The sequence below is a fragment of the Coenobita brevimanus genome, chromosome 40 (assembly GCF_032717465.1).
Source record: "Coenobita brevimanus isolate Jiangsu-jjx chromosome 40, ASM3271746v2, whole genome shotgun sequence".
Taxonomy (NCBI): domain Eukaryota; kingdom Metazoa; phylum Arthropoda; class Malacostraca; order Decapoda; family Coenobitidae; genus Coenobita; species Coenobita brevimanus.
The window spans coordinates 14,858,959-14,882,689 of NC_136993.1; the positions used below are offsets into that span (position 1 = coordinate 14,858,959).

The window sequence follows — 23,731 nt, forward strand, 5'->3', positions numbered from 1 at the left end:
CATGACCTTTGATATACCCACAACCTAAGCGTTGGTGAATTCCTAAGCGTAACTTGCCATTTTAAAAAATTTAATGGTTAAAGGTATATCCATCCATTTTGTATTTTGTCTTTCTATTAAACAATGGATAAGTAATTAATAATTTACATGTGGCATAACGAACTCTGTTTGTACATGTAGTGTATGAAGCTAAATTCTACAACAACTCACTTTTGTACGTTTAGTGTATGAACTTAAATCCTGCAACAACTTACTCTTATTGTAAGTAGATGCAGGACACTCCTGCCTTTCCATCCTGAAACTGTAAGTAACAAAACTCTTTTTATCAATTCATGCCCTTCAGCTAAGTTGCTGGGTTTCACCTCTGATGAAAAAAACTCACTTTTGAGGCACATATATGCTTAGTTGCTTCATCAGTATCTCATGGGATTGTCCTCTGAAGATAATATTTAAAAACTATTGAAATTGTGCCATTGTTCGTTTGTTTTTGTTATTTTATTGCCTTTATTTGGTTACTGCTATCCTGTCTGGCTCTCTGCTCCCGATTCTAACGTTGGGCTTCTGGGTTTCTGTTACTTGATCTGAATCTAAATCCTGAACATCGTTGTCCTTTTTATATTTTCAACTTTTCATCTCTTGAACTGTAGGAAGACCACCCAACCCGGACCCATGAAAGGACTGGGTCCACCTCCTTGCCAACATTATTCATGAACTGGGCCTCTCCCATGCCTTCAATGAAGGTCCAGATCGCCGCTATGATGCCTACTCCCTTTCCCCCGCCCTGGCGGCCCCCCACCATCCAGTGCATCACCCCCTTATCCACCAGTCCCAGAGCTTTCAATCCAGCTCTCCTCCGACAAGACGCCATCATGAGATCTCCTCGTTCTTGACTCCGGACACTCAGGAGTATTACACAGATGGATTGGTCTCACCTGACCGATCTGCAAGTGCCGCATTCATCAGTGAGGGTCATGTCAAGACCTGGCGGTTCCCCACGGGAGCCACCACATATGAGAGCTCGTTGCCATTCTTGGCGCCCTCCGACATGCGCTACCGCTCTAACATAAGCTCATCATCATCCACACAGAGTCGCTCTCGTCCATACAGGGTCTCTGAGCATGTCACTTCGCTGACAACATGAACCTGCTGACCTCCATGCTGTGGCCGATTCCATCTCTTGCCGGAGGGGTGAGATCCTCCTGTATTGGCTTCCCAGCCACGTCGGCATTTCAGGCAACGAGCGTGCTGACTCCACAGCCAGATCCGGGACCATCCTACCGTGGACCACGTTCCCCCTTATGTCCAGCCTCTCCAAAATAACGCGAGCAGCAAGACGACGTGTGCACGAACTCAGCATTGCAGATCACGAAAATCTCCGAACTGAGGGCTTGTACTCCACCCCCTGGCTCGCCAGAGCCATGGCATACAAGCCACTCACACTCCCACCGCTGGTACCTCACTCACTTGTTGCCCACCTCCACCGACTCTGACTCGGCTACCCATGCCACTCCCAGATCAACTGCCTCAACCCCCACCCACCTCTTGTCCACACTCGATGAATGGCCCTTACTACACAATATTCTAGACTCCCCTGCCACTGCCACTCTCCGCTCAGCCGTCTGTGGCAGTCTCATCAGACACATCTCTCGTGCCCACACTGCAATAGAAACCATTCAACTCTCTCCTGCTGCTTTACTTCTCCATTTATTTTCTTCCTACCTCCCTCCCCCTTCTTAGCAATTTTTCCCCTGTGCATGTAGCGAACCCCCCCCCCCTTTCCAGTTCACACCACGCCCATTTCTCTGATGGGTTTCTTCTGCCCGTGTCCATTCCTCAGGCGAAGATGGATGAATCGTTATCATCACCATCATTATCGCAAGACATTTTTCTTAATGCCCATTATCATTTTCATACTACGCTTCCACCACTTTTTCAGCTAGTATATGTGACCAACTATTCATCATGCATGAATACTCAGACATTTTCTCGTATTATGTATATATAATACATACCAATACTTTATTCCGTCAATCACCAGATCCGGAAATACTCTTCCTAATGATATTGAGGGCACAGAGAGTGTTCTGGATTTATAAACTGAAGTTAATGTATGTATATTAGTTAGTAATTAGTTCTTGGTTATTTATGCACCTTACTGGGACCTTTTTTGTGGTATACAGTTCGCTTAAGAGTCTTTTCAGCGAGGCTTACACTAAGTGAAGACTAACACTACTACTTCTTATACTACTACTACCAATAATAATAATAATAATAATAATAATAATAACTTTTCTCTGCTCATATCGAACATTAATTTTCAGTCAAAACTACAAGTATGGAAAACACACACACACACACACACACACACACACACACACACACACACACACACACACACACACACACACACACACACACACACACACACACACACACACTGCATAATTAATTATGACTCAATTTCGTATTCGTATAATATTATTGCCTTGCTTGCGTGTACAGTACATTTGGCCTGTGTTGTAGGGGAGGTGTGGGGTGAGCTGCTGCCCAATGGATCCTGGAATGGCATTGTTGGCATGCTCGGAAGTGGCGCCGCCGATATTGCTATTGCCAATATCTTCATCACTAGCCTGTGGGGTCGCAGAGATCATCAGCATTTTAGTACACCTTTCCACCAAAGTGTAAGTAACCATCATGCATTTGCTTAATTACTGTACTTTATTCTCATAAAAACTTTCTTACATGTAGGTTTAGTTGCGGACATAAACTATGAATTACTTCATAACTAAAAGTACGGATAACGGTTAATGATACTGATATTTTTAACTGAGTGATGCAGACTTTAAAGCCCAACAATCTTTAACAGTTTCGTAACAGCTCGGGTATAAAGCTTAAATACATTATTGTCCTTAACAGTACAAGTAATACATCTCTGTCTTTCTGGAATCATATATTAAAAGTTACTCTATTTTTGATGAGAAAATGCGAATCCTTAGAGAAACTAGGCTTTGGTTTATATACCAGAGTGTATGTTTTCAATAATGCTGTACTGATTGGGTAAACCATTTACTACACATTTTTTTTATAATCTACATTACCTTATTGTTGTTATTTTACATTATTAATTTCTGCTTATGACACAATTTAATAATATAATTTCCACTGCCTATCATCCGCTCAGTCTCAAAAAAGATCTACCTTTGTCACTCCCAAATATCTTTCCAAGACTTAAGAAGGTACCCAGTATCTATAAATATTATAAAAATTCCATCACTATACTGTGCTAATTTTAAATTCTACATCTTTAAATACAAGGATGGCATAGAATCATCAGGTGTGCAATCTCGTCGACAAAAAAGTGATGAAAGGTAGTGGAATATGATGAATTGCCCAGCATTATTTGTGATCATGAACAATATTATACTCCGAATGCGTGTATGTCTCTTCTAGTATGCGATAGTGAAAAGCCGTCCATAATTTACCAAGCATGCGCCATGGAATACACTGTAGCACCAGTCGAGCAGGGCAGTATTCCCAAGGTAGTTGGAAAGTTGATGACAGGGAGAACTGGAGCTCCCGTTGCATCAGCAGAAGGGGCTAGTTCCTGACCATCCCAGTTTGCTGAACTTTCTCAGTGTTTCACTGACAGAGAGTAGGCCAGCATGCTCTTCAGTACAAGTTTCTCTAACTGTCAACACAAAACTACATGCACATTACACACTGCACTTGCTTTTCAAAATTAAAAAGAAAAATGACGACTAATAACCAAGCCTCAAAGTCCTCAGGGGAGGAAAGGGGACCATAAATGCCCCCACCATCCGCTCCTCTCCCGGTGACGGCTCAACGAGCTACCTGGAACCACTGTCTGACTCACTTCTTCATTTCTGCAACATTCTCGGCCTTTCCTCTTTCCCTCTGTGGTGTTGAAAACTACCTTTCCTCCTCTAAACCTCATCTTTTCTTCTTAACTGAGACTCAGCTGTCTGAGGCAACTGATAGCAAACACTTTCCTGCATCCTCCTACTTTCTCTATACTCATTTCATATCCAAAGGTGGCTGTTGTGTATATTTACACTACGACTAATCTTGCTCTCGTGTTCCTGAACTTGATTCCTCTGAATTCTCTACTCTCTGGCTTCGGCTTTACTGTTATTCTGTGACTAATTATATCTGTGCTGTTTACTTATCCCCTAATTGTACTATGAAAAACACGTCGACTATCTTCTGCAATGGAACACATCCTATCCATTTCTCCTTTCTTTGAAATCTCCATTCTAGGAGATTTCAATTTTCACCACCACCTTTGACTCTCCTCTCCTTTCACTGATACACCTGGTAAACAAGCCTACATCTTTTCTATCATTAATGACGTGCAGCTTGTACAGTTCTCTACCCATATCCCTAACCGCCTTGGAGTGAGTTCGAACATACTTGACCTCTTCCTGACAACTATTCCTTCTGCTTACACTGTTAATCTTGCCTCTCGATTGGGCTCCTCCAAGCACAACCTTATTGCCATTACCTCTCCTATCTCTCCGGTACAGCCTGTGGACCCTCCAAAGAAAAGTCGGTTGTGGCACTTTGGAGCTGCTGATTCGGAGGCCCTCAGGCAGTACTTCTTTGGTTTTCCCTGGAATGATTATTGCTTTCATGGCCGGGAGCCATCTGAGAGTGCCCAGCTGTTTATAGATGTTATTCTCTCGGGCATGGAAACATACAATCCTTTCTCATATTCTTTGACTAATGCAAGAAAGCCTTACTTTAATCACGCTTGTTCTCATGCAGTCCATAACAAGGAGAGGGCCTATAAAAGGTATCATAGCCAACCCACCCCTGAATCACATCTTTTTATGTTTCTGCCTGGAATCATGCTAAGTTTGTTCTTCGCTCTGCTAAAAATAATTTCATCCATACTAAATGCTCTCAACTCTCCGACTCGAATTCTTCCCGCTCCTTCTGGCACCTTGCCAAAAACCTCTCTAACAACTTTACCTCATCATCCTTCCCTCCTCTTTTCTCTTCTGATGGCTCTGTAGCTATTTCTTCTACGGATAAAGCAGATCTCTTCATACAGACTTTCTCCTCCCATTCCACCTTAGACGATTCCAGTGCTGTTCCTTCATCACTTCCTTCCTCTGACTTCATCTTGGCTGACATAAAAATTTCTTCAGATGATGTATTTTCTGCCATCACAGGCCTGAATACTAACAAGGCATATGGGCCTGATGGAGTCCCTCCTGTTGTCCTGAAGACCTGTGGTTATGTGCTAACATCCTGCCTAGGTAAACTCTTTCGCTTTTGTCTGTCAACTTGTACCTTTCCTTCTTCCTGGAAGTTTGCTTTCATCCAGCCAGTCCCAAAAAAGGGTGACCATTCCCAACTCTCAAATTATCGCCGAGTTGCTTTAACATCCTGCGTCTCAAAAGTTTTCGAGTCTATTCTTAAAAGAAACATTTTAAGTCATCATTCCTATCATGACCTTTCTGATCTTCAGTATGGGTTCCATCAGGGACGCTACACTGGCAATCTTCTCACAGACATTTCAGGTTCCTGCTCATCCTTTTTTCGGGACTTTGGCGAAAGCTTTGCCATTGCACTTGACATTTCAAATGCTTTCGATCGAGTCTGGCATACATCTTTAATTACCAACATGCCCTCTTACACTTTCTATCCTTCTATCTGTGCCTTCATCTATAGCTTCCTTTCTGGTCGTCCTATAGCTGCTGTTGTAGACGGCCATCTTTCTTCTCCTAGATCTATCAATTGCAGTGTTTCTCATGGTTCTGTCATATCACAAGCTCTCTTGGTTTTATTCATCAATGACCATCTAAGTTGTACATCTAATCCTATCCACTTACATGCTGATGATTCCACCCTTCACCATTCCATTCAGTTCTTGCAACGTCCATCTCAGCATTTACTTCAACAAACAAGGATGAGGCAATGGCACACCTAATGTCTGACTTGGCTCATCTCTCAGACTAGGATGAAAGTAAACTTGTTGTACTCACTAATGTTTTATTTTATCCAGCTTAAACTTGCATCATCTTTAAACATACTTGGGGTTTCATTTTCTCGGCACTTATATTTGAAGGATCATATCACATCTCTTGTAAAATCTGTTTCCAAGAGATTAAGTGTGCTAAGCTGACTCCATGCCTTCTTCATCATTGCACAGTTGTTGACTTTATACACGGGTTTTATTCGCCCCTGTATAGAGTACAACTCTTATGTGTGGGGAGGCTCCCCACATACAGCTCTTCTCAATAGGGTGAAGTCAAAGGCTTTTCGTCACATTAACTCTGTCCCTCTTACTGGCTACCTTCAACCTCTGTCTTTTCGCTGCACTGTTACATCTTTATCTCTTTTCTATCGCTACTTCAGTGGTCACTTCTCCTCTGAACTGTCTGTTCGTATCCTTCCTCCTCTACGACAGGTGCGTAGCACCCATCTAGCATCAAACTCTCATCCCTTTTCTGTCCAGCTTTCTAATGCATGAGTTTACCATTACTCCCAGTCCTTCATAATGCAACAGGTCAACTCTGGAACTGTCTCCCTCTGTCTGTATTTCCTACTTCCTATGAGCTCCAGTCTTTCAAATGCAGTGTGTCCAGGCAACTCGAAATGAACGGATCTTAAATTTGGCTCTCTTTTGTTTTGTCTTTGTTTTTTTTTTCTTGGGAGAAACGGTTTGCTGGCTCCTGGTCTTTGGTTCCTTCTGCCTTGCATAAAGAAAAATATAATTTGAAAATAGTTAAAGACAGGTAATGGTAACGGCTGTGCAGAATTACAGAATATGTGTCCAAGAAGACACTGTATACCTGATAGGAGATTTGAATGAAAGAGTTTGCATGGGTGTCGTTGATGATATAATGTCACATGGGTTGCGTAGATGATCTGTGTCATCATGAGGGTGCCACCACCGCTACCCCAATGGCAGGCCCCTTTGTGGCCCTTCAGAGAAGACACGTGGCAGGCTTTCGTGGTGGGATTCGTGCTCAGTGGGCCACTTCTCTATTGCCTGGCTCGAGGCTCAGCTCGAAGGTTTGTATATTCTCGCAACTTACAACATAGTGTAGTTACCTATGACTGACTTTTATAGTGTTCTTGATGTTTGTAGACAATTTCTTATTATAAAGTATTTTTATACATTTAAGTTCAATAAAATGTTTCCTTCTAACATCACGAAAGGATTAATATACTGAAGATAACTGGGAACATTGTTTACAGAGGTCCTGACAAGGAGCCTACACGTGGTAGCGCTGTGCACCCTGGGTGGAACGAAACAGCTTCAGAATTTACCCGGGAACCAAACTTCCTTATATTTTGCTGCACCTCACTGTGAAGACGTGATTTGATCCGACCCTGGTGAAGCACTTCTTCCACAAGAAGATGCCGGTTCAATATACGGTGTATATACTGTATTGTACCTTACTGGACGGCATCCCAAAAGCAATTGCTTCCTTGCATCAGTGGACTTACTCGGCTATACAGACTGGTATTATGTAAGAACAACAAATATTTACAGAACGATGCCTAGTACGATGCCTAAGAAGTACTAAGAAGTTAACAAAGCAGGATACTTTAAGTTGGAAACCGATATCATGGTGGCCATGTATCCATATATGTGTCCAGAGTCATGTAGAAAGTTTTTAGAACTTTAGTTCATATAATTTAACTTGGCAAAGTGTTGCATCCATTTGCTGAGCACTTCCTTTAACACAAATGCAAAATAAGACAAGACTATGGCAGTTCATCCTTGCCATTGCACTTCTTAGCAATTATCACTATTCAGTTGTTTGTCTCCTGCTACAGCTCATCACTCAAAATAGAAGGATTATACATTTATGGCTAGTTAACCCCCTCTCTCTCACATAAGTTTTTAAGTTTCCGCGGGTGCGACAATCTCCCCCCCACCCCCCGCGGCCGCGCGCTCCAAAAATGTGTATTCTCGGCTTATTTTCACCACCCAAAAATATTTATTTTCCCATCATAGCCACATATGGTACTCGCTGATGTTTGTTCTACACGATAAGCAAAAAAAAAAAAAAAAAAAAAAAAAAACGCTATACAGAAGTTAGGATGCTGAGAAACATTCGTGATGCCGATTTCAATTCCCAACATCATAAGTCGAAAGTTTACGAATCAATCTCTATATGTTATACCATCAATCGAAAGAGAATTTTATTAGCTTTCGAATGCCGGGTGTCCCAGTTTGATACGAGGTATGGTCTTCGAGTAATAAGCGATAAAGTAAAAACTCTGGTTCGACACAGTACAACTTTTATAATTGGAGAGATTTTGTGGCAAATTTTCAGCGAGAGCAATAGGTTTTTATTTCATTATCCGATGCAGAATTTCATTGGCTTTCATTTAAGACAAGTACGGTAATCCCAGGCCTTATAGTTCTCGAGAAAATTGCAATAAACTATGGTGTATTTTGCCGCACACTGAACTGCCGGCAGCCACTCTGACTTACAGTATTTTCCCTTAGCGCGCGAACATGTTTTATGCTTGCTAGCTACGGTTTCTTCGATTTTATGCCAACAACTGTCTTATATAATTACTTCTTTTTAGTTTTTAGTCCTCTCGGAAACCACACATGAACACAAAACCTGTTGCTAGCAACAGAAACAGAACTTATTTCCCTGTCATTTGTGTTGAGGTAAATAACAACATATATGTACATGTAAATATACTGACAGAAAGAGGTAAAAAGATAAAAAAATATATATATATCGTACTTCTCCAGAGGCGATGATCTTCCTGCAGGACCTCATCGGTTGGGAGAGGAGTTTTGTAATGTGTGTGTGTGTGTGTGTGTGTGTGTGTGTGTGTGTGTGTGTGGGTATGCGGATGTGTGTGTGTGTGTGTGTGTATCTGTGTGTATATGTGTGTGTGTGTGTGTGTGTGTGTGTGTGTGTGTGCATGTCTGTGTGTATGTGTATGTGTGTGTGCATGTGTGTGTCTGTGTATGTGTGTGCATGTGTATGTGTGTGTATGTGTATGTGTGTGTGCATGTGTATGTGTTTGTATGTACTTGTACCTAACCTCGTGTTGCATTTCGCTATCTTTGTGCTAACTCAGGTGAACAAAACTTGCTATTCCTTACGAGAACGTGCGCCACTTTTTCACTTTCTTTTCACATAAAACATAGCCCAGTTTATCAATACATAGGAAACACAGTACATTTCACCAAACGATATATATATATATATATATATATATATATATATATATATATATATATATATATATATGCAAGTGTTCCTTACGAGGACGTGCGTCACTTTATCACTTTCTTTTCACATAAAACATAGCCCAGTTTATCAATACGTAGGAAACACAGTACATTTCACCAAAAGAGATATACGTGACACTTACCTGTCCCATAAGGTGTAGCAGAGAAAACGCTGCAGTGTTTATGATATTTTCACAATACACTTAATGAAATCCATCATTTTATGAAACATACATTATATTTTCATCACAACAGTTCCTGATCGTGCTCTGTATGTCACATCTGCGATACCTAAGGTTTTGCAGACGATATTTTTTGATGATCATGTGGTGAAGTGTTTACATTCATCCACACAAGCATACGATAAACCTACCAATAACACTCATGCTTTATTTCACACAGAAAGCATACGGAATAAATATAACAATATGATAAAAGCAAATATCCCTATAAAAACCTACTGTATTTCCTCTACTTACAACGGCTTGCCCTGGCTGTAATGCGAAACTGACTCCTGCCCTAGCCATTATTTCATCACATACACTCATTGCACTATACTCCTATCTATTGCACAATAACTCTATCCACCATATATCAGCATAAAACAAGGACTTCATGCACACCTTGGAAAATATTCCGTTCTTAACAACGCGGTGTCGTCAAGCGGTTTCCCACCTCCCTCAGCTAAGCTAAACGTTTCACCATGTTTTTCCTCACTTGCTGTTGCACACTACATTCACCTGTATCACTATCATCACTCTTATTCAAATGTTGAATACTCACATTGGGTGCAGAGAAGAGGCAGCATAGTTGCTGGGAAACGCCAATAAACAGGGTAGCCTTACCAGTATCTTCGTTGGGCCAATGGTAGAATAACAGGCACAATTGATTCACCAAAACCTAATTCCCTATTACAAACACAAAACCTAATCACAATAGTGCCCAAAAATGACACACAAGCACTATTGGTACAATGAAATGTGACGCGAGTCCCGGGACAGGGTAGAGAGAGTAAAATTTAAAACTCCAGCCGCGCGCTACCTTCCTGCCTGACAGCTGACGTGTTACTAATCATCTTGTCCGTGCTGCCGCGCATCTCGGGCCCCGAGGTTGCCAAGTCATTACTTTTGGCGAGAGGCGCGGGAACTAGGATGCTTCCAAAAATGACGCAGATCGGCCGAAAACTTTTACTTTGACGTAAGTTTTTGTGATTTGAGGACGTAAAACGCGTCATCGCAGATAGTTGCGGAAAGGCCCAAAAGACTCGCTACGCGTCATCGACGACGAGAGGGTTAAAGTGAACAGAATGTAATGTTCTTGGACACCCAGGGGCCATGATGAAGATCCCATGCAGTCTGCAGAAGCAAGATGCTCAATACTCTGTGTAAATATACATACATATATATATATATATATATATATATATATATATATATATAGTGGAGTCGCTTCTATCCAAAATTCTTTTAACCATAATATGCCATTAACCGTAAGTTTTACTAAAACGTTCTCATTTCAATTAACCGCAAAAATCTGAAATCTATCCGAAAATTCAAACATGGCGGGCTTGTTTTGCGCCATTAGCTTTAGTTTACGATTGCTTTGCTAGTCACCAGAGCGAGTGTTTAAGACTTTATTTGTTCGAATTGCTTATAGCGAATGACATAACTGTTTTGGTGAATGTTTATTTAAGTTTATTTGAGTGAAGATCTATTTAAGTTTACAGTTTCTATTACAGTTACAAAAGAGCAGTTACTATAGTGTATTAAGTGTTTTGGTGATGGTTGAGTGGCTTTTGGAATGCTGGTGGTGGTGGTGGGCTAGACATCACCAGAAATGGGTGATAGGTGAGTACAGTACTGTTCCCTTGTATCCTACATATTATTACAGTATCTTTTATCTGGAAAAAAATCGATTAAACGAAACTTTGAAAGTCCTATGATTTTCGGATAAAAGAGACTCCACTGTATATATATATATATATATATATATATATATATATATATATATATATACATGGGGGAGGCAGTGGCTGAATCGGTAGAGAGGCGGCCTGCAGTCCTGATGGACCCAGGTTCGAATCCCGACTGGGGCAGGGAACAGTTTAAGGATTTGAATTTCATACAAGCAGACTTTCCAGATATACCAGATGACCCGCCGACATGTCATAAGAGAACCCCCACTAATACCAATACACCAGTCCTGTATGAGACAGCCCTAGCATGTATTCAATATGGACGGTGGGTGTTAGCACCGAAGTGGTGACATGTGGAGGTGTAGGAGGACTACTGGGCCTTGGGATAGGCTACTGCCCCCGAGATATAGGCCCTGAAGCCTTTGCCCACAGTTGGACACATAAAATACATATATATATATATATATATATATATATATATATGAGGGGACTTATATATGAGGGGACGGGGATCATTGTCTTTTTGTGACCAGGAGCTTAATATATTTAGGGGTGCTCATTTGAGCCAAGTTTGGCAAGAAAAGATACTCACAGAGTACAACACATGCATCTTACCATCGTTTTAAGGTTTAACCTTTGACGCAGCCCAGTTCCCTTGGCGTTTGGCTGACTACTTTCAAAACCGACTAACTTCATCCTTACCTTGTCATCAATCCATCTTCCATATTTGATACATTCGGATCAAAAGTGTATAACGTGACTTTGCCCTCTGACCTTTAGCTTTAGTCTATTCTTTTGAAAAAACAATCGCTTCATTCTGGGTTGAACGGAAATCCTTCCACCATGGTTGGTCAAAATCCAATGAAAACTTTTTGAATTTAAGTGCATAGCCTTGATCTTCCCTTAGGCCTTAGTTTTAGACCAATTGTTTTCAGAAATGAATCCATAACCCTTTCCTGTACCACAATGAATACATGAAGCTTAGACCTTAGCTGCGTTTTCGTGGGCCGCTTTGAACCGGTTTAGACCGATCTGGACTGATAAGTGGTCGCGAGAACAGGCTAATGTTGCTCTGATCCAGTTCAAGCCTCCTACTGGCTGCAACAGTGATTGGGAGTGGCCTAGAAGAATGTCAGTATGGTAAGAAATGGAAGATTCTTGCCGAATTCCCAAACAATTTTGGGCTGAAATCTGCCTTAAAGGTTCACAGAATACGGTACATTTAAAGTTGAAGATGACTGAGCTTGTATTCTTTCAACAAATTTTGAGCTATCGTTCTGCTTCCCCTCGAATTATAATTCATCCATTTAATGCTTTAATACTCTTATTCGGTGTATTCTAGAGTAATACAAAGTCTCTTCTTCATGGTGAGATATATTTGATTCCCTTCTTGGGTGATTACGGGCTTATACTAGCATTAAAAAATTAATTTAAAACAAAGCTTATTCCCAAGTCCGCCATATTTGACCATCGATGTTTACAGATGGCACGGACGCTCCTAGCCTCCTTCTTCGCTGTTGCTGACGCGCAAACGTTTGTATGCAGACTGGTCTGGCCTAGGCTAGCTTCTGGGGCAGGACTGATTTTGACCAGGTTGTACAGGTCTAACTGTCTGGCCAAAGCAGCAATAAGACCGGTCTAAGCCTGTCAATACAGGTGTAAAAGCCTCACGAGAATGTGGCACTTGTTTATTGATCATTTTCGGCCAAAAATGCCAAAATATTAAAAACCTTACCTGTAATGGTAATGATCCTAAGTTATTATGTGAGCTTTGAAGTTATTTTGTTCAACTGTTTAACATAATCTTCTTAAGACAGACAGACAAACTGAATCAAACGCAAAACACCCCTTTCGAACAAGGGTTTTATAACACTGATCTTGAGAAAAGTGACATTTTCAGTGTTATGCATTTATTAGTTTGTTCTGCATATGGTGGCTACTCTCATATATATATATATATATATATATATATATATATATATATATATATATATATATATATATATAGCCCGACGCCCTAATCCCGCAAAGGGTGGCCGCAGACAAAACGCCTCCAAGTCGCTCTGTCACCCACCATTTGACTACCCTCCCCCCAACTCACCCCCCCCTCCCTCATATACCTCTCAACTCCATCCCTCCACCTCATCATCGGTCTCCCTCTCCCACCCCCACCCTCCACCTCACCTACATACACCCTCTTAGTCAGTCTTTAATTCTCCATTCTCTTCACATGTCCAAACCACCTCACTGTATTTCTCCTAATCTTCTCAACCACATCCACATCCACCCCACAGCGTTCCTTCACTTCTTCATTCATCAACCTGTCACTCCACATGCTCCTCTCAAGTAACTCATTTCATTTATATATATACACAGTATATATATATATATATATTGTTACATAGCCTATGATTTCATCATCCTTTGTGTAATTTTAACGCACAGTATGCTGCATGTTTGATCACGAGCGTGTTCTGCCTCAGTCCCCCTCTTCTACCGTTATAATAGAGTAAGTCGTTCTTTCTGTTGTTCAGAGCGGGATTGTCAACTCTTTGTCCCCATGGCTTCATTTGCGCGTCCTTCTTACAAGTTGTATCAAGCTCTGCCGGCCCCTATATAATGAGCTCAGTCTCTGCATCATTGCCACTTAGATCTACTCCTCATTTTGTTCACATCTCTGTCCTCCCCTGTACAGTTGTTATTATTGTGAGTTCTCAGGAAGTCTCCAACCATCTAGCAGCTGTGTGATTTGAGTATAAGTGTTGTTGCATTTTTCCTTGTACTGTGTAGCATAAGGTGTTGATTCGTAGGCCTAGTAAAGTTTTTGTAATTCATATTTTTTAGCCAGTGGTAATAATATTTTGTATCTGTAATAATTTATCTTGCATTAACTGAGCATTACCCAGTGTATTCTCATTTATCAGGGCTGACTTAGATAAATTTACTCTTGCTAATTTTGTGTTAATAGAGGCTATTGCAGTTAACCATATATTTAACCTGTTTTTTGCCATTACATTATCCTTATGAGTCCTGAATGTTTTGTTGTTAGTTTGAGCATTAAACTTTAACTTGTAATTTTACCTCTTTTGTTTTGAACCTGGAACTGTACGGGACAGTAGTGATTTTTAGTATTCTCACTTAAAGTGTACATTATCTTTCTCTGTTCCGTAACATAAATTTGGCGACCTCTCATCAGGATATTCAGGATATTATCACAAGGATATTGCTTGATATTTTGTGACTGTTACTTATTCATGATGTCTACTATTCCTACACTTGATGAAGCCAAAGATTTTTTGTCAAATGTGCAAACAGTGTTGGATGTAGAAAACAGAACAAAGAATGAACTTAAGCTTGTTGCTCAACAATTGGGAAATGCTGTTTGCTCTCATCATTCTAAAGATCAAATTGTTGACATGATTAATGAAAGCTTGTTTAATGTAACTCCTCCAAATGAGCAAACGCAGATTGAATTAGCTAAGTTACAGCTAGCCCTGCAGGAGGCTCATGCTAAGGAGGCGGAGTCTCGTGCTAAGGAGGCTGAGGCACAAGTTGAACTTCCCAGGATTCAGGCAGACCATGAGTATCGCATGAAACAAGGTGGAACTGGATCATCTAGCTCTGATGATTTTGATGTGGCTAAAAATGTTAAACTTGTCCCTCCTTTTAATGAATCTGATTTAACAAAGTATTTTCAGTTGTTTGAGAGGGTAGCTACAGGTTTTAATTGGCCCAAAAAGTATTGGCCAGTACTCCTTCAAACTGTTCTCACCGGTAAAGCTCAAGTAACTTATGCATCTTTGCCTCAGGATCAATCTGATAATTATGATGTAGTTAAGAGCTTGATTCTTAAGGCCTATGAGCTTTTTTCCTGAAGCTTATAGAGTAAAATTTAGGACAACTTATAAGCAAGATAAGCAATCCCATGTTGTGTATGCAAAAATCAAAGAAGATCTGTTAGAGCAGTGGTTAAATTCTAAGAATGTGGTTTCTGATTTTGGTAAATTTAAGCAGATGATTTTGCTGGAGGACTTCAAGAGGTGTATTAGTAAAGATGTAAGCCTATATCTTGATGAGAAAAGAATAGATAATTTGTCTGATGCTGCAGTTTTAGCTGATGAATATGTTCTCACTCACTAAGAGATATTCTAGAGAAAAAGGGAAAGCTGAGAGTAAGTACGTTGCCTCTACTCAGAGTACTGGTAACGGGAAAGAGAATAAAGATGATGTTTCTCAGGAAGTAAATACCAGCTTCACCTCTAGATTTCAGAAAAGTAAATGTACTTATTGTAGTAAGCTTGGTCATACTACGGAGAAATGTTTCAGGAGACAGCGTGATGTGAACAAAAAGGAGTCTTTAAATATTCAGTCAATTGGTCTAGTGTCCACTCTTGAGAGTTCCCAGAATTCTTTAACTGAGTTAACTGAACCTGCTTTGAGGGGTAACTTAAATTCTCATGATGGAGCTCCTCTTTTGAGCAGTAACGTGGGTGACACTCTCAAGAGTTCATGTGCTAATTTCCTGTCTGATGGTTTCGTCAGTCCTCTGGACAGTAATGACAGGAAATCAGTTAAAATATATCGTGATACAGGTGCTTGCCAATCCCTTATGCTGACCAGTGTTCTAGGCTCTAATGTTAATTCCTCTGATGAAACTGTAATCTTACAAGGTGTAGGGAATAATTACTTCTCTGTCCCTCTGTGCAGAGTGAATTTAGAGTCTGGTTTTGCTAATAGTTCCGTTATGGTTGGGTTGCTTGCGACACTCCCAATGTCAGGTGTAACTTTCTTACTTGGAAATGATATTGGTGGAAGTCAAGTGTGTCCAGCTCCTCAGTTGTCTAGTGAGCCGGTGGCGGCGTCCCAGGATTGTGGTGTCCCTGATGTGTTCCCTGCATGTGCTGTCACTAGGGCTAAGTCTAAAATAACTGGTGATTTAGAGGATAATGATGATGATGATGTTATCCTAGCTGACACTTTTCTTGCTAATTTGGACCACTCACCAGATAAGGCAGTACCGCGTAGTGTTGATAATTTGTCTTGTCAAGAGTTGATTGAGTTGCAGGTTGCTGACCCTGAGTTGAAAGGTCTAGCTAACTCTGCTTGCAGTGAGGAAGAGTCAGCTGGTGCTTCTACTTGTTATTACATAAAGTCAGGAGTACTTATGAGGAAGTGGAGACCCCCAACAGCATCAGCCGACTGTGAATGGGAGGTTGTACATCAAGTTGTCATCCCTCGTGTTTGTAGGCAGGATATCATTAGAGTGGCTCATGATTCCAGTTTGGCAAGACACCTTGGAGTGAGGAAGACTGTGGCACGCATTTTGAAACACTTCTACTGGCCAGGTATCTTTAGGGATGTTTCCTGGTATTGTAAGTCTTGTCACACCTGTCAAGTTGTGGGGAAGTGTAATCAGACTGAAAAGGTTGCACCTCTAGTTCCCATTCCTCCTTTTGAGGCGCCTTTCACCCGTGTGTTGGTGGATATTGTGGGCCCTCTTCCTAAGACTTCTTCAGGATTTTCTTATGTGTTGACCCTGATTGATATGGCTACTCGTTATCCTGAAGCCATTCCACTTAGAAATAGCTCAGCAAAGAACGTGGTTAAGGAAATGCTAGGGTTCTTCACAAAGTTTGGTCTGCCCAAGGAGGTACAGTCAGACCGGGGAAGTAATTTCATGTCAAACGTTTTCAAGCAGTCTCTGAAAGAGTTGGGCATCACCCAGATCACGGCTTCAGCTTACCATCCCCAGACCCAAGGAGCGTTGGAGAGATATCATCAAACACTCAAATCGATGCTCAAGAAATACTGTTTGGAACATCAGAAAGACTGGGATAAAGGTCTTCCATTCGTTGTATTTGCCGCAAGAGAATCTCCAAATGAATCACTGGGCTTCTCACTCTTTGAACTACTGTTTGGCCATGAAGTAAGAGGACCCCTTAAGCTACTCAAGGAATGCTGGCTGTTGGAGGAAGATGACGTCAACCTGCTGGAGTATGTGATCAAGTTCAAAGAACGGCTGTCCACTGCTTTATGAATCACTGGGCTTCTCACCCTTTGAACTACTGTTTGGCCATGAAGTAAGAGGACCCCTTAAGCTACTCAAGGAATGCTGGCTGTCGGAGGAAGATGACGTCAACCTGCTGGAGTATATGATGAAGTTCAAAGAATGGCTATTCATTGCTTTACAGCTGGCGAGAGAGAATTTAGGAGCTGCTCAGGAGAAGATGAAGACTTGGTATGATAAGAAGTCCAGGTTACGCCACTTTCAGCCAGGAGATCAGGTTTTGAATCTGCTACCGGTGCATGGGCAACCTCTTCAAGCCAAGTTTAGTGGTCCTTATTTCGTGGAGAAGAAACTCATTGATGTCAACTATGTCATCGCCACACCGGATCGTAGAAAGAACAAGCAACTTTGTCACATCAACATGCTAAAGTTGTATCACAGGCGGGACGAAAATAATCCAGTCTGCACTGTAGCTGTTCCACCCGAGTCTGCAAGTGAAGCTCTCCCATGCAGAATGAGCCTTAGTGATAGTTTGGGGAACAATCCTGATATCATGAATGATCTCCAGACTAAGCTTTCTCATCTACCTCCCGAGGAAAGGCAGGAGTTTTCGGCATTACTGCAGGAGTACCCGCAAGTGTTCCGTGCCACTCCAGGAAGAACCACTGTGTTGATGCATGATGTCGATGTTGGAGACGCAAAGCCAATTAAATTGCCTCCTTACCGTGTGAACCCAGTGAAAGTTCCTCTCATCTTGAAGGAGCTTGGCTACCTGTTGGACCACAAGATGATTGAGCCCTGTCAGAGCGAGTGGAGTTCTCCTGTCACTCTGGTCCCTAAGCCAGGGGGGTCACAGCGGCTTTGTATCGACTACAGACGTGTTAATCAGATAACTAAAACAGACACTTACCCTCTCCCTCGCGTGGAAGATTGCATAGACAAGATCGGAAAGGCTAGGTACATAAGTAAGTTTGATTTGTTAAAGGGATACTGGCAAGTACCTATGACTGAACGTGCTAGGGAAATCTCATGTTTTGTAACACTAGGAAAGACTTTTGCATGTTCTGTAATGCCATATGGTATGAAGAATGCACCAGCCACATTTCAGAAGCTCATGAATGTTGTAACAGAGGGTTTGGCAGGGTGTGTTGTTTATATTGATGATGTATTAATCTTCAGTGACAACTGGAAAGATCACCTATGCCATGTCAGTAAATTTCTTGAGCGTTTGGTTCAGGCTAATCTTGTAGCTAATTTATCAAAGTGTGAGTTTGGTCAAGCTAAAATTCAGTACCTTGGGTATGTAATTGGTGATGGACATGTTGCACCACCAGGAGCTAAGGTTCAGGTTATAAGTGATCTTCCCAGACCTAAAAGTAGGAAAGAGCTACAAAGATTTTTGGGAATGGTAGGTTATTACAGGAGATTTGTTCTTAACTTTTCAAGTCTTGTATCACCACTTACAGACCTACTGAAAAAGGGAGTTAAATTTGTCTGGACCAATAACTGTGAATCCTCTTTCAACAAACTTAAATCTATCCTATTAAGTCAGCCAGTGCTCGCTGCTTCAAATTTTGCTAAGCCTTTTAAGATGGCTGTTGATGCAAGTGATACAGGAGCTGGGGCTGTTTTGCTGCAAGAGGATGAACAGGGTATTGAACACCCTGTATCTTATTACAGTAAGAAGTTCACTCCACCTCAAAAGAACTACTCAACTATTGAGAAAGAGCTTTTGGCCTTGATTTTGGGTTTACAGCATTTTTCATTTTATTTGTTCTGGTTTTGACCCCATAGTCCTTTATACCGATCATAACCCACTGATATTCCTTAGTAAGTTTAAAGATAAAAATCAGAGATTGACAAGATGGAGTTTACTTCTTCAGGAGTATTCATTAAACATACAACATGTCAAGGGGAAAGAAAATGTTATTGCAGATTGCTTATCTAGACTTCAGACAGATTGTTTTAGAGTAAAAAGAAATTTCCTTTGTAAATTTCTTTTTCTTTGTGGGGAGGTGTTACATAGCCTATGATTTCATCATCCTTTGTGTAATTTTAACGCACAGTATGCTGCATGTTTGATCACGAGCGTGTTCTGCCTCAGTCCCCCCCTTCTACCGTTATAATAGAGTAAGTCGTTCTTTCTGTTGTTCAGAGCGGGATTGTCAACTCTTTGTCCCCATGGCTTCATTTGCGCGTCCTTCTTACAAGTTGTATCAAGCTCTGCCGGCCCCTATATAATGAGCTCAGTCTCTGCATCATTGCCACTTAGATCTACTCCTCATTTTGTTCACATCTCTGTCCTCCCCTGTACAGTTGTTATTATTGTGAGTGCTCAGGAAGTCTCCAACCATCTAGCAGCTGTGTGATTTGAGTATAAGTGTAATATAGGCATTATAAGCATTGTTTCACTCACTAATACCTGACCTTTTTTTGCCACATTACCTGATCATCATTTCTAACTGTTTCTTCTTCTAATGCTATGTAAAGTTTGTCCTCCACATTGTCATTGATTGGGGAATCACTCTGGCCCTGAATTTCGTACCGTGGCATGACATGGCTATACTGGCCAGGTCATTGATAACAGGTGAATTGCTGAGACAATGGCATGCAGGGGGGGTGGGAGGAGGTCATGCTGGGTAAGGCATTGTCTCTGCCTGGCATCTTGTTGAGGAAGGTGTCACGTGTATACATACCAAAAATGACTCGCGAAAATTGAAAATTTTGCAAATTAGGGACCTTGCTTTTTTTTTCGCGTTTATGTACATCGATGGGATTGGCAGTGACAAAACGTGTGGACGTAAAAGAACGTCGACGGGACGCCGCGGGTTAAAGTGTACATTATCTTTCTCTGTTCCGTAACAATATATATATACATATATGCATATATATATATATATATATATATATATATATATATATATATATATATACACATATACATAAATATATACATATATATATATATATATATATATACATAAATATATATATATGCATATATATATATATTTATATATAAACATATATATATATATATATATATATATATATATATATATGACCTAGAGCAGCTTGTACAGCACCCTACCCGTATCCCTGTCCACCTTGGAGAGAGCTCCAACATACTTGATCTTTTCCTTACAACTAATCCTTCTGCTTACACTGTTAATCTTTTTTCTCCGTTGGGCTCCTCCGATCACAACCTTATCACCTTAACCTGTCCTATCGCTTCGGTACAGCCTGCGGACCCTCGAGAAAAACGTCATCTCTGGCACTTTGCAGCTGCAGATTGGGAGGCCTTCAGGCAGTACTTTCTTTGATTCTCCCTGGAATGATTATTGTTTCCATGGCCAAGAACCATCTGGGTGAGCCTTGCCCATTATGGAGGTTATTCTCTCGGGCATGGAAGCAAACATTCCTTTCTCACATCCTTTGACTAATGCACGAAAGCCTTGGTTTAATCACGCTTGTTCTAATGCTGTCTGCAACAAGGAGAGGGCCTATAAAAGGTACCGGAGCCAACCCACCCCAGAATCACATCTTTTATACATTTATAACCGGAATTGTGCTAAGTCTGTTCTTCGCTCTGCTAAAAATAATTTCATCCGTACAAAATGCTCTCAACTCTTTTAACTCGAACTCTTCCCGCTCCTTCTGGCACCTTGCCAAAAACCTTTCTAACAACTTTACCTCATCATCCTTCCCTCCTCTTTTCTACTCTGATGGCTGTGGAGCTATTTCTTCTACTGATAAAGTAGATCTCTTCGCTCAGACTTTCTCCTCCAACTCTACCTTAGACGATTCTGGTGCTGTTCCTCCATCACTTCCCCCCTCTGACTTCCTCATGGCTAACATTAAAATTTCTTCAGCTGATGTATTTTCTGCCATTGCTGGCCTCAGTACTAACAAGGCATATGGGCCCGATGGAGTCCCTCCTGTTGTTCCAAGAACTGTGCTTCTGTGCTTACACCCTGCCTAGGCAAACTCTTTCGCCTTTGTCTGTCAAATTGTACCTTTCCTTCTTCCTGGAAGTTTGCTCTCATTCAGCCGGTTCCAAAGAAGGGTGACCATTCCCAACCCTCTAACTATCGTCCAATTGCTATAACATACTATATCTCAAAAGTTTTTGAGTCTATTCTTAATAGAAAAATTTTAAAGCATCTTTCCTATCACAACCTTCTTTCTGATTGTCAGTATGGGTTCCGTCAGGGACGCTCCACAGGCGATCTTCTCATCTACCTTTCAGACTTCTGGTCATCCTCCTTTCGGGACTTTGGCGATAGCTTTGCCATTGCACTTGACATCTCAAAGGCTTTTGATCGAGCCTGGCATAAATCTTTAATTTCCAAACTTCCCTCTTACGGTTTCTGTCCTTCTATCTGTACCTTCATCTCTAGCTTCCTTTCTGGTCGTTTTATAGCAGCTATTGTAGACGGCTATCGTTCTTCTCCTAGATCTATCAACAGTGGTGTTCCTCAGGGCTCTGTCCTATCACCAACTCTCTTCCTTTTATTCATCAATGACCTTCTAAGCTGTACATCTAACCCTATCCACTCATACGCTGATGACTCCACCCTTCACCTTTCCATTCGATTCCCACAACGTCCATCTCAGCAGTTACTTCAACAGGCAAGAGATGAGGCTATGGCACACCTAATGTCTGACTTGGCTCGTATCTCTGACTGGGGTAAAAATAATCTGGTTGTTTTTAATGCATCAAAGACTCAGTTTTTGCACCTATCAACCCGACAAAATCTTCCACAGGTATACCCACTTATGTTTAATAATACTCAACTTAATTCTGCATCGTCGTTGAACATGCTTGGGGTTTCATTTGCTCAGGACTTGTCTTGGAAAGACCACATTACATCATTTGTAAAATCTTCTTCAAAGCGATTGGGTGTGCTAAGCTGACTCCGCTCCTTCTTTGCCCCTGCACAATTGTTGACTCTTTACAGGGTTTTTTTTCCGCCCCTGTGAGGAGTACAACTCTCATGTGTGGGAAGGCTCCCCACATACAGCTCTTCTCAATAGGGTGGAGTCAAAGGCTATTCGTCTCATTAACTCTCCTCCTCTGATTGACTCCTTTCAACCTCTGTCTCTTCGCCGCAGTGTTGCATCTTTATCTTTTTTCTGTCGCTACTTCAGTGGTCACTGTTCCTCTGAACTGTCTGCATGCATTCCTCCACTTCTACGACAGGCGCATAGCACCCGCCAAGCAGCAAACTCTCACCCCTTTTCTGTCCAACTCTCTAATGCAAGAGTTAACCGTTACTCCCAGTCCTTCATTTATGCAACAGGTCAACTCTGGAACTGTCTTCCTCTGTCTGTATTTCCTGCTGCCTATGATCTCCAGTCTTTCAAACGCAGTGTGTCCAGGCATCTCGAAATGAATAGATCTTGAATTTGGCTCTCTCTTGTATTTTGTTTTTCTCTTGGAAGGAACAGTTTTGCGGGCTCATTGCCTTTGGTTCCTTCTTCCCCTCAAAAAAAAAAAAAAATAGAGATATATAGATATATATATATATATATATATATATATATTAATATATTTATATTTATATATAAATGGAAGAACTTATTTCAGTGTTCAAGGAATACAAGATGGATATTTGTGCTCTGACAGAAACGAGGTTGCTTGGAGTTGATAAAATGAATTTGGAAGATGGTATTACTATGTTGGTTTCTGGTAGGAGTGATGGAAATCATTACCAAGGAGTAGGCTTACTGCTGAGTAGAGATACTTGCAAGGCACTATGTGAGTTTGAACCAATTAATGAGCGCTTGCTTTATGCTCGCTTAAAATCTGACCATGGTAATATCAGCATGGTTGTAGGGTACGCTCCGACAAATGAGGCTGCTGATGAAATGAAGGATGACTTTTATGAGAAGCTGCAGGATGTAGTGAATAGAGTGGCAAGACATGATGTGTTAGCTTGCATTGGTGATTTTAATGCGATTGTTGGCAGTAGTAGGGATGGATTTGAAGATTGTATGGGTAAGGAGGGTGTTGGTATAAGAAACGAAAATGTTTTGCGACTTGCAAGCTTTTGTTTGGCAAATGACCTTATAATTGGTGGAACTATCTTTGAGCATAGAAAAATACCTAAGACTACTTGGATTTCACCATGTGGTAAATATTGTAACCAGATTGACCACATTGAAATTAGCAGAAGGCATAGGAGTTATTTGCAAGATGTTTGCGTAAGGAGGGGGGCAGATATAGGTAGTGATCATCAACTTGTTGTGTCAAAGATTAAAATAAAACTTAAGAGAAACGTTAATGGTAATTGTACAGGAGGTAATAATTATGATTTTGATGAGCTGAGAAGTGATGATAGCACGAGGGAAAAGTTTCGGTGCGAATGTAGAAACAAGTTTCTAGTCCTGCAGACTTTGATGGAATCTGAAGACAATGATATTAATCAAATGTGGAGAGAGGTAAAAGAGGTTTTGCATGAGAGTGCTAAGGTTACTATTAAGAAAAAGGGAAAAGCGAGAAGGAAAAAGTGGATGTCAGATGAAACATGGAATGTAATTCAGAGAAGGAAAAGAGGCTAAGTTA

The 23,731-nt window shown here is 41.1% G+C and overlaps 1 protein-coding gene across 1 annotated transcript in view; it reads left to right on the forward strand.

Annotated features, from left to right (window-relative positions):
- LOC145396963 (uncharacterized) overlaps positions 1-23,731 on the forward strand; it is a 301,105-nt gene that overhangs the window by 193,359 nt on the left and 84,015 nt on the right. The window contains exons 10-12 of the mRNA XM_080270195.1: positions 2,524-2,681; positions 6,893-7,044; positions 8,753-8,769. Coding sequence (XP_080126321.1) covers positions 2,524-2,681; positions 6,893-7,044; positions 8,753-8,769 — 327 coding nt within the window. The remainder of the gene's footprint in view (positions 1-2,523; positions 2,682-6,892; positions 7,045-8,752; positions 8,770-23,731) is intronic.